Source organism: Chanodichthys erythropterus, chromosome 14 (assembly GCF_024489055.1).
Source record: "Chanodichthys erythropterus isolate Z2021 chromosome 14, ASM2448905v1, whole genome shotgun sequence".
Taxonomy (NCBI): Eukaryota; Metazoa; Chordata; class Actinopteri; order Cypriniformes; family Xenocyprididae; genus Chanodichthys; species Chanodichthys erythropterus.
In genome coordinates, this window is record NC_090234.1 from 8,404,925 (window position 1) to 8,417,693 (window position 12,769).

At 35.4% G+C, this 12,769-nt stretch overlaps 1 protein-coding gene across 2 annotated transcripts in view; it reads left to right on the top strand.

The window, feature by feature from the left end:
• itga6a (integrin, alpha 6a) overlaps positions 1-12,769 on the top strand; it is a 36,731-nt gene that overhangs the window by 11,474 nt on the left and 12,488 nt on the right. For both annotated transcript variants that reach the window (XM_067409228.1, XM_067409229.1), the window contains exons 2-6: positions 7,650-7,777; positions 7,980-8,059; positions 8,184-8,445; positions 11,760-11,891; positions 11,996-12,209. In XM_067409228.1, the coding sequence (XP_067265329.1) occupies positions 7,650-7,777; positions 7,980-8,059; positions 8,184-8,445; positions 11,760-11,891; positions 11,996-12,209 (816 nt within the window). The remainder of the gene's footprint in view (positions 1-7,649; positions 7,778-7,979; positions 8,060-8,183; positions 8,446-11,759; positions 11,892-11,995; positions 12,210-12,769) is intronic.

Consider the following 12,769-nt stretch of genomic DNA (forward strand, 5'->3'; position numbering starts at 1 on the left):
AGTGTCAGGTTGACTGGCCACATTCTCCACATTCAGCTTTAATGATTTGTTTGTCATTAGTCGCTCTGTCCAATAATGACCCAAGGCCAGTCTCCTCTACCCTTTCTATGATTCTGAAGACTAAGAAGCAAATACCCAATGACAATAGCAAAAACAATAGCATGCTGACTCCATTAACTCCCTCAACCATAGTGTAATCACAACAAAAGAACAACCCTACAAAATCTAAAGGGAGAACAATTCACCAAGTTAAGGAATTAGTTCACTTCAAAATTAAACTTTCCTGATAATTTACTCGCCCCCATGTCAACCAAGATATTTATGTCTTTCTTTCTTTAGTTGAAAAGAAATTATGGGTTTTGAGGAAATCATTCCAGGATTTTTCTCCATATAGGGGACTTTACTAGGGTTCAACAGATTGAAGGTCCAAATTGTAGTTTTAGTGCAGCTTCAAAGGGCCCTTCATAATCCCACCCGAGGAATAAGTCATTTTCTTTAAAAAAAAAATTAAATAAAAATGTATATACTTTTTAACCACAAATGCTCGTCAAGCTGTGTAATGCATCACACATTACACAATGACGTTGTATAAAATCGTCCGACATCATTGTTTTACCTTTTTCTGTAAAGGCCGTTTGACTTAATCTTTGCATGTTCACTTTGTAAATGCTTTCTCAGTACTTCTGCATATGTCACGAGTGACCTTTCCAACATGATTATGCAATGCATGAAGTCGTGGACGCTACTGCAAGATGAGCATTTGTGGTTTAAAAAGTATATCATTTTTATTTTAGAAAATTACAGATTGTTTGACTAGATAAGACCCTTATTTCTTGTCTGGGATCATGTAGAGGTCTTTGAATCTGCACTTAAACTGCAGTTTGGACCTTCAACGTGTTGAACCCCAGTGAAGTCCATTATATGGAGAAAAATCCTGGAATGTTTTCCTCAAAAACCTTCATTGCTTTTCAAACGAAGAATGACATAAGCATCTTGGATGACATGGGTGTGAGTAAATTATCAGGAAATTTGACTTTTTAAAAAAAAAAAAAATTATGTAACACCATAATCTGAATCAAAGAGTCTTAAGAAACTCCCAGAATCTCTGACCTCATTCCTCACAGCCCTCTACTGAATCTATACTTTGACACGTGGTGTTCTGGATAATAGTCTACTACACCTGTGCGATTACAAAGATGCTCATGAGTACACCTTTGAAAGATAAAATTGAGTCAAATGGGACAACCTGCATGAACTTTACAGATGCGCATGAGCAGACCACGAGAGCGAAGTCCACATTAGATGTACCACTTGTGCCATTTTTTTTCAGTCACTTCTTTTTTACATGATAGTGGCAGGTTAAACCACAGTTTTATTTTGGTAAATTTTGTATGATGTTGTTGAGTAAAGTCTCATGGGTTGTTGTGGACGTTCATAATAGACATATGTGAGTGACAGTGCCTGTGATTACAATGAAACATTTCATTCATCTGTATGGTCGAGTGTCCCAGTCGTAGTAGGCCACTGGTGGTCTCCTGTGTTCCCACAGTTGCCTACATGCTGACCTGAATGGACTCACCATGGAAAGTAGATTAAGGGGCACTGGGTGAACAGATGAAACGCTGATAAAACCTCTCAACACCATAATGGCTGGCCTGTTTCCCATGCAGAAAAACTCCAGCTCTGGCATGCAAATCCCTGTGTTGTTCATCAGATATGTGTTGAATTTCCCAACCATGACTGAGGGGTGCTGTGGACTGGGAGCTTTCCAGACCTTACTGTCCACCTGCCACATCTTAGTGGAAATTAAGTGGAATCCAACTATTTGCTGTAATGTTTTACCATGATAATACTTACAAGTAAGCACTAAAAGGGTATACTATTAAGCTAATTTATCTAATCAATATTTCATGTCTGCAAAAAAAAAAGAAAAAAAAAAACATGCTTTCACCTACATTTTTGCAAAACTCCAAAAACTTGCATACAAATCACTGCAGTTTTCAGCTGAAATTAACATTAGTAGCAGTAAAACATCAACAGCTTTTATTCCTTTTCACACAAATTATGATTAGGGGCAGTCTATTGATTAAGAAAGGAATATTTTTACACAGTTCCTTGAACAACAACATGTTATGGGCTCAAAACACTTTAAAGATAATGAATGTTTTTTAAACTCTACATTTTGATGATTGCATCACATAACCAGCTCTGTATGTATGGCTTTGTTGACATATAAACTTGCTCGGTAGCTCACCTGGTACAGCACTACATTTGTCATGTGAAGCACTTGGGTAAGAGTCACGAATCACGATAAAACAGCTCAAGGACTTGTAGAAGCAAGACAAAATGGCATGTTTGCTTCAACATATGTTTTTATCTCACACTTGCTATTGTTAACATTATTGGTAAGGTTTAGTTTCAAATGTGATAGAGCATTAACCTTTTTAGTGACACTTACTGGACATTTAATTTCTGAATGGTATGTACGAACAACCAATGTAATAAAATGCTGCCAGATTAACATTCATATGTTTCAGATAAACCTGAAATGCACTTTTAGTGTAGCTCACTGGGCAACATAATATCATTTTGCAGAAATTTCACCACAGGCATGCTTTTCTAATGACCCCAGTTTGCATGTATTTATTTAATAGCTATTTCTCACTGCATTCTGGAATACCAGATTCAGATTAATCAATAGTATGAATATTTTTGTATAATGAACCTAAACTGTTTATTTGACTGTTGACTGCTGCTAAACATCTGATTTTGTGCATAGCAGTGATAGTTTCATGTCTGATATATCAATCTGCTTTGTGTCAGGGTCCTGATCAAGTTTATTTATTGATAATGATCAGCTGACTGTACATCATTCCTTACTTGTTTACCTGTCCAATTTTTCAATTTAATTTACAATCCGACATTGCACACTTGTAGTGCAGACAGCTTTTTTGATAATGATGGTGACAATCTAGTTTTATTGTGATTGATTCACTTGTGTAGCAGTATACACCCAACCTTTTGTAGACATTTTGAAATTTCATTAGCCTTTTTTGATGACATCCCCAAAAGAGTTTGTTTTAGATTTAACAAACTTCTGAGGACATTTTTCATTTATTTTGTATGTAGCCCCACACATGACATGTGGACAAAAATATATAACATGACCACAAATTAAGAATTCGCTCTCTCATTTTAATAAATCATTGTCATGAGCAGAGAAAGCAGGCACAGGCAGCAGATGTGGATAGGCACAGGATAGTTTAATAAATAAAGCAAACAAATACACAGAGAACACTAGGAACAGGAACATTACATCTGTGTCAAATGACTGACCCAGTAACAAGGAAGACACTAAGGCTTATACACACACACCAGTGGCCAGATGCATGAAGCTAGCTGAACAAACGCTCTGTATAAACTTTCTCTGTCGACTGAAAGTGACACGTGCGGCAAAAAGCCAATCACACGGAACATGCAGAGCGTCCGTTTGATTCACTTCTCGCGAGAGAGCCGCACAACTCACTTCTCTTCTGAAGATTAAGAGATTGTTATGAAAAATATCATGAAATTAAATGCATTTACAAGCAGGAATAAACCCTGCTGCAGTGAAAGTTTATATATACTATATACTATATATATGACTATATCAATGCATGTGAATCAAAGAAATATGCCTAATAATTTATAGTATAATAATTTATATTAGATTCACAAAGAGCTCAAATGAATACACATAAATTTGTTTAAAAGCTTTATATATCGATGCATGTATTATATTTATATAAATTTAAAAGCAAAGTTAAATATTAATTGTCAAGTAATATAATAATTATATGAATATACTATTATATTAATTATACATAATTAATTCATATAATATAAATATAATAAATAATTAGCAGCAAAAGATGAGCAATTTTGTCTCTAATATGTTTTCACTCTAAACTGCTTTAATTTGGAGTGAGAGATACAGGGGGAGTGGCTTTATTGCATCATTCATCATTACTGCGATATGTGTGACTTTACTCACTACTGATTGGTCCAGTTTGGGTTTACGATCTCTAATTCAGAATAAACCTGCTCCAGAGCAGGTTAGTCATGTAGCGCAAGTTACTATAGCAATGAAACCTGCTTTAAAACCAATCCACATTCATAAACCCGAAAAAACTGAGTTTGCTCAAACTAATCTTGAACTTACCTGGGAAAAAACTGAAACCAGCTTTGTGCAACAGGCCACTGGTAAACAAGCTAAACAGTATAACAAGGGGGAGTGGCTAATAGGAAACACATGGGGAGAGCTAATCAACAGGAAAGACAACTGACTATAGAGTTAGTAAAGCACAGGAAACATAAAAGTCCAAGGACACACAGAGCACATGGCAATTGTTGCCACGCTGAAGTAGTTTATTTGCTCGTTTTGATTTAAGTAAAATAAGGGAATGAATTATTACAACTTAGCCACAATTTAGTAAAATAAGGGAACAAATTATTATATGGTGCTCGCGATTTACTTAAAATGAGGTAACAAATTAATAAAACGTGCTGATCTATAAGTCAGTCTTAGGAACTAAATATTAATTTGTGGTATTGATATACACATTGGCTGCGCCCAAAAGCTTAGTCAGCTGACTTGTTGCCTCTCTGCCCTGTCATGGGCAATTGGAGGCGTGCGAAGGTACCTCACAAAACGTATTTCGGACAGACGTCTGAAGGAGTGTAACAGTTTAATGATCTACAACAAAATAGAAAGGGTTTTGGTGACAACAAAGTGAACATTTAATTACTACAACAGTAATTTCTCACAAGAAAAGTGGATAAAGTTGGTAAAAAAAATTACATTTACACACAAACTTACAACGAACTGCAACTTTCAGACAGCATATTTATTTTTTAGCTCAACTTTCACATAATGGGAACCACAGGATTGTGGGATATCAAACGCAGCAAAGGATACATTTGTGCTGCCAGTCAGATGAAGGTATCTCAGGATTTGGACATGCCTTGCTGCCTACCTCTGTATCCTGCCAGTAGAGGCAGCATTTTTCACCTTTCAGACTTAGCCAATAGAATTATTGGCACCCTTGGTAAATATGATCAAAGATGACTGTAAAAATAAATCTGCAATTTTTGTGCATTTTATTTGATCTTTAATTCATGAAATTAGCAAAAATCTAACCTTTCATTGAAAGGTCATTTTATCTGTCACCAACAAATGAAAAAATCAAAACCTGACCGCTTCTGCTAGTAATCCAATAATGCGCCATGGTTGGATCTTCCATCAGGACAATGATCCAAAACAAACATCAAAACCAACACAAAAATGTGTTACTGAGCACAAAATGAAGCTTCTGCCATGACCATCCCAGTCCCCTGACCTGAAACCTGAAGAAAACGAGTGGAGTGAACTCAAGAGACGAAGCACCAACATGAAGCTGGAATCTGAAGGATCTGGAGAGATTCTGTATGAAGGAATAATCTCTGATCTCTTATCAGGTGTTCTCCAAGCCCATCAGGCATTATAGAAGAAGACTCAGAGCTGTTATCTTGGTAAAAGGAGGTTGCAAAAAGTATTGAATAAAAGGGTGCCAATAATTTTGGCCAATGTGTTTTGAAGAAAAACATTTATCTCATAATGTGATTTTCCCCCACTTTCAATTCTTTTCCTTCAATGAAAGGTTAGATTTTTTTCTAATTTTATGAATTAAAGATCAAAAGGATAAACAGTGCAGATTTATTTTTATAGTCATCTTTGATCATATTTACCAAGGGTGCCAATAATTCTGAACACTGTATGTCATGTGTGGGGCTCTGTAATACAGTCTCTAAAAGTAAGTCAGAAACATGCCCAGAACTCTGCCTGGAAAAAAATGGATGCCAATATTTATTGATTCCTTTATTTGTCTTACAATAAGTTCCCTGTGTTGACTGTAAGTCTGACAGAGCCAAGTTTTTCATTTTTTAATTTACTGAAGTGCCCAGAACAGTTGATTCATAAGGGCTGTCAAACAAGAAGACTGTTCTGGAAACGTTTCTTCAGAGTAACAGTTGCTGAGCCAGCTGTTCTGAACCGCTGTGTGTGTGAGCTTTAGAAAATACTGTAACTGCCACTGTGTGCCTCACTGTCACGCCATGTTATATCTCGTCTCGTACATTAAAAAAGAAAAGAAAAGAAAAGAAAAGAAAAGAAAAGAAAAGAAAAGAAAAGAAAAGAAAAGAAAAGAAAAGAAAAAAGAAAAGACTATTCATTGAAAAACTTAAACTGCTATTGATGTAATAGTAGGCAGTGATAGAATTTTCCTTCTCTCAGGAAAGGTGTGTCTGGAATGAATTGTGGAAAAAGGGATTGGTTATGCAGCAGATGGATATATGGTCATATTCATGTTCAATGTTTATTTATGTGCTATGATACAATGAAGATATTGTGTTAGTCAAGTCCTGATTTCATGGATATTCTGTTTTATTATTTTCAGATTTCACAAGCACGTGCTCACGATTTATTCACAATTATTTTGATAAGCAGTCATTAAAAGTGCAAAATCACCAGCATGACTCATGTAGAGGTCATCGCTACATTTACCAGCATCTCATACTGAATTCTTTTCAATGTTGATTTAAAAAAAGACACATGATTAGGATTTCCCCTAACATCTACACTAATCAATGTGTGTTTAGTTCTGGTGTGATGACAGCAGTGTGTATGTAAATAATTGATTTGCTGCAGCTGGCTGATGGCCTTGGTAACAGGAAGACACCCGCTGATGAAATAATCTGTCAGATCCTCTTCATCAGAAAGCACCAGTCTCATTTATGAAAGACTGATAATTATGTCATAATTACAAGGTCTTTCCTGTATTTTGTCTTCCTACCAATCTATGGCTCTGTTCCAAAATCATCTATAGCAGCAAATAGTGCTCCTCAACTAAGTAGTGCTGCTGCTCAACTAAGGGAGTGTCACACTACACTTTTCGGTAACACTTTAGAATAATGGTCATTAGTTAACATTAGTTAATGTATTAATTAACATTATGAGCAGTTCATTTGTTACTGTATTTGTTCATTTTTGTTGACGTTAGTTAATGAAAATACAGCTGTTCATGGTTTGTTCATGTTAGTTCACGGTGCATTAACTAATGTTAACAAGATTTTAATAATGTATTAGTAAATGTTGAAATTAACATTAACAAAGATAAACGGGGGGGGGGTAAGAAGAACAACAAAAAAACTTTTCTCAGCTTTTTGTTAAAAATGTGGCTTTTTATGAAACTTAACCACATGAAGCAATGCATGAAGCTACAATAAAAGCACAGGTTCTGTTCTTTATCTTTATATTCTGCATGTTCAGATAATCATACAACAAAATATTCTGGGGGCCATGAAATTTTTGTGAAAATTATAAAATGCCAGTGGTGGCTGGCAACTTAAAAAAAAAAAAAAAACACTGGTGGGGAATGAGTTAATTATATAGAGTTTTTTTTTTTTTTATCTGTATTGTCGATATCTTTCACTGAGCTTTTCACAATGAACTCTGGGATTACCTTATATTTACACAAGATACATGCAATGCTGACAATAATATAGTCATTGCTGGAAGTTTACTGGCAAAAACAAAAAAAATTAATTATTTTACATTTTTTTTCTTTGCACAGATTGTTGATTGGTGCTCCCAAAGCCAGGGCTTTATCCAATCAGGGGGCAAACATCACAGGTGGGCTGTACAGCTGTGACATCACCTCCCATCCTAATGACTGTACTCGAGTGGACTTTGACAATGATGGTAAGCAGAAAAATCATCTTTGTACCAAAGATTTAACAATCTCATTTATATGAGAATTCAGGCATGTGCAGTTGATGTCTGCTGACGGCTGTCGTGAATATAATTTGAGTGGTTTCAATGCTCAAGTCAGCAGTGCAAGGATCCTTTGATAGATCTTGAGTTCTAATCGTGTCTTGGTTTCTGTTCATGGTGACTCTCACAGTTGATGTTCGTGTGGAGAATAAGGAGAACCAGTGGATGGGTGTAACTGTTCAGAGCCAAGGACCTGGAGGCAAGATTGTGGTATGTCAGCTACTTACATCAGTACGTTACAGTGTCATCACTCTGACAGTTTAGATTTATTATTTGTGTCACACAATGTCTGACACGTACTATATCAGCAAAGAACTCTTTCTTTCTGTGTCAGACATGTGCCCATCGCTACCAGCGTCTGTTGTTCCCGAACACACCCCAAGAGGCGCGTGACATCACTGGACGCTGCTACATGCTCAGTCAAGATCTGAGCATTGACAGCCAATCAGATGAGGATGGGGGGAACTGGAAATTCTGTGATGGCCGCACTAGGGGTCATGAAAGATTCGGGGCCTGTCAGCAAGGCTTGGCTGCCACCTTCACTAAAGACTACCATTATGTCATCTTTGGAGCACCAGGGGCATACAACTGGAAAGGTAGAAATGACATTTGATGCAATACATAAAATGGTGTTTTTGTGTTGAAGCAAAAACTTGAGAAAATGAGATCCAGGCAGTCCAGCAATGATTATGTCAGAAATCAAATTTGAATAAGGAATAAAAAATGTATTAATTAAAAAGTAAAAATTATAGAGACAGACAAATTAATTAAACAATTAATAGTTAATAATAAAATCCAGAGTATTGTATCTAACAGATGAAGATGAAGATCAGAATATAGAGAAAGAAGGAACAAAATTAAGACACTTTGGAGAATGAAATGAGAGATAGAACCACCTTTTTCGGAACCACAGAATAATAACATCAACACATTTCAAATATCGCCTTTCATTGGAATACAAAATATTATTCCAAGAAAAGGTACATCATGTGCACAAGAACATCAATTCTGAGAATATCTTCACTTCAGTGAAACTTGACAGGCATTCCATATCTAACCACAAACGTGTCAACATGACCTGTCACATTGGAACACTTGAAGAACAATATAGCAAGCATACATACTCTTAAAGATAAAAGAAGAATAACCATAAAGGAGTACATTAAAGAGTAAATACTTGAAAATATGATGAGGATTAATATATGGAGTATGAGTACATGAATATATGAAATCAAAAGTAATATTGATAAATCATAAGCCATAACTTATTAACATGAAATATGAATAAAATGCATGAATATTAATATTGTCAATTTTGGATCCACCAGTGTGTTTTAGGCAATGTGCACACACACACACACACACACACACACACACATACACACACACACACACACACACACACACACACACACACACACACACACACACACACACACTTATTTGATAAGATACTGAGGTAACTTTGAGGTATAGTACACCAGAAGTAGCCTCATGTAGCCAGACTTTTTGGGGACAAAGTCTGATCCACTCTGAAATTGAAAAATAGCAGAAAATATGTGTCAACTTTATAATCACGATTCCTGTGCATCAAAAAGTTAAACACAGGTCATTGTTTTGACCTTTGGCATGCTCTTACCTCATGAACACCTCATATTGCTACCATTTATTTATTATGATGGACTGATCCATAAAAATAGTGTTTCAAATTACATTTTATATGCATTTACACTATATACATTTTAAATGTTAAAGTGTTTTAAATGTTTAGTGACCTCCTCTGGTGAGGAGAAGCACTGCAACCTTTCTCATTTACAATATTCTTACTTCGCAGTTTTATTACCTTGTGGAAAAGAAGTACATTTTAACTTACTTTTAAAAAGAGTACTTCTTGCAGAAATAATATACTTAAGTGCAGAATATACTCAAGCACAAGCTGAATGTAATGTTTTTAGACACTTAATTGCATGTTAATTTAAATTAAATTAAAATGTGTTCAGGGATGGGCAGTATTTATGATACATGTATTTCAAATATGCAATTCAAATACAAAAGAGTATTTTGTAATTTGTATTTGATAGGGTTGATGAAAATGGCTTTGTATTTTGTATCAAAATATTTTAGTGTTCTGTATTTTTGTAGTTTTAAAATACTATAAAATACTTTGTAATTAGTCTACATGATGACATCATAAAAATGCAATCTCTGATTGGTGCTTACTCAGTGGTTTGCCCAGACTTGAGCTCAGAAGGGATGTTAAGTTTTGGTATTTCGTTTTAGTAGCCTAGGCTAAATAGTTTACCAATTTACATAATGTTCTTGAAAACTATTATACCGAGTAGCAGCCCTCTATATTTATGATTAACAATCAATTGATTAAATAGTTATAAAGTAGTTGCTATTAATACAGGTGCCATCAGTTGTCTTCTTATGAATGACTTGTTTGTCATTGAGTCAGTGTTGCTGATGCAAAGTAGGCCCTTCGTTACCAAACACCAGGTAACTAAATTAGGATACAATTCTCCTTCACAAACTGTTAAACATTAAACGGTTACTTTAAAACTAACCTTCATCTGGGAGATCACAGGGATATGTGAATATTTGATCTGTTAAAGCCACAATATGTAAATTTTCGCCACTAGAGGTCACTTATTCAGTGGCTTATCCTTGATTTTGTGGAATCATGGGATGTGTTGTTTTGATATCTAGACAGTGTAAAAGAATCGGGATGGGACTCGGGCAAAAATCATGTTCATGGATGAGATTATTAACATTACTGTAGTATGAAGCAGAGCATAGCGAGTGATGATGGAGCTGAACAAGACCACTGGAGATATTGCTAATGAGAGATGAGCGCAACATGTCTCGAGAGCAGCGGAACTAGACTAGACTAGACTAGACTAGAACTAGACGGTCACACTAGACTTTGAACGTGTGAAATTTCTTCGGATGCTGTAACGGTTGTGATATGAAGTCACAGTCTACTTCTTTTAATTCAGCCAAGAGGTCATGCCATGATGAATCAATCTTCTACTGGTCGCACGTCTTCACGTGATGTGAATTTGCAGGTCAGAGTTCACCAAACTTGAACTTTGGAATGCAGCGAAATGCAAAATGTTTTTTTCGCACAAGCTTGCATTTCTGGTCTGACGCATTCACATGCTTTTGAATGGAAGTCAATGGAATGAAAAGTGCAGTGTAACCGCACCTTAATGGCCCATGTCCTGGTTAAAATTGCATATTTATATTACAACCCTGAATGTGTTGTTGTTTAAATTTATATTAAATGCAATTAGCTGAACCTTAGAGTACTTGTTTTGAACCACTTAATTATATTTTTTAAAGTTAATTAAAATATACTTTAATGTAATTTCTATTGAAATTTGTATGCTATGTACAAAGAATATTTGTAATTGCAAATTTTGTAATGATTAAGTTACAATTAGTTTATTAAAATATATAAATATATATTAATATAATATCAAATAACACCACACAGTTACAATGAAATATTTAACATGTCCTGTAGTATGTGTTAGTCAACACATTGAAATAAGTGCACTATTTGACATTATTACAACGTGCACCTTTTAAAAGTGTACTTAAGTGTGATAAGAAAAAAAAGTCATGAAATTGTACTCTCTTGAAGTACCATTAAGTGGCAACTGTTCTGTTATTTCAAAAATATTATATTATTCATATTATGTTTTTTTATTATTATTATTATTATTATTTGAAATTCAAGATTTACAATTACAAGTGCACATTCAATACAATTAAGCACACTTTTTTTCACAGGGGGTTGCACAATTAAATTCATGTTTCTCGTAACTAGTACTTAAATCATTTGTTTTGCTGTGTCACAATAATCTTGTTGTTTAATACTCACCCCAACACATCCGTTCTCTAGGTATAGTGCGCGTCGAGCAGAAGAACAACACTCTGCTGGAAATGGGCTTGTTTGATGATGGTCCATATGAGGTCGGGGATGAAAACCGCCTTGATCCAAATCTAGTGCCAGTACCAGCCAACAGTTACTTAGGTGAGTGTGAGCACCATGTATGTATGAATGTGTGTGCTGTGGTCAATCAGTTAGTGTGTTTTGACATTCATGCTTTTGTGACACTGAATCTCGTATATGTAAAGGATTCTCTCTAGATTCCGGCCACAGTATCACAGAAAAGGGCAAACTCATCATAGTGTCAGGAGCGCCGAGAGCCAATCACAATGGTGCAGTGGTGTTTCTGAGGAAGGAAGGCGAAGCGTCTACCATGCTCACACCTGAACACGTTCTGGAAGGACCAGGACTCGCATCCTCGTTTGGATATGATGTTGCTGTGGTGGACCTGAATGGAGATGGGTGAGTGATACAAGATCTGTAGAAAATGTTGTTTATTATGAAAAGAAGTTAGTAGATTGTGAGCGCCCTTTTAAAAAAGGAGTTTGCTCAAGTCTCAGTCTGTATTGTATGTGCATTTGTAATTGTAATGTCAGATTAAAAGTTTTACGTCAAAGTACGTTTTAAATAATCAAATTTAAAATATTTATTTAAAAAATGTTTTGTCTGGTTTTAAAGATGTACTACACTTATTTTAATCTGTTGTCTAACATCATACATTAGTTGATTATAGTTTTAACTAGTGTGTGTTTTATACCAGGGCAATGAGGGTGACAATTTCCTCCCAATATTTTATATTTCATAATGCTGCTCTCCATTATGCACCACTCTGTTGTTAGGATGACAGAAAGCTTTTTAAAAAGTTACATTTTTTAGGCTGGTCAGTGGTCTAACAGCACTCGCCAATGTCAAAATGACGGCGAATCAGATCAAAGAAGGCGGGCTTAATGTTCACTGAAGACGAGAGTGAATTCCAATGCAACACTTTTAGTTTTTACAGTGAAAGAGTATGTGCGTGGTAA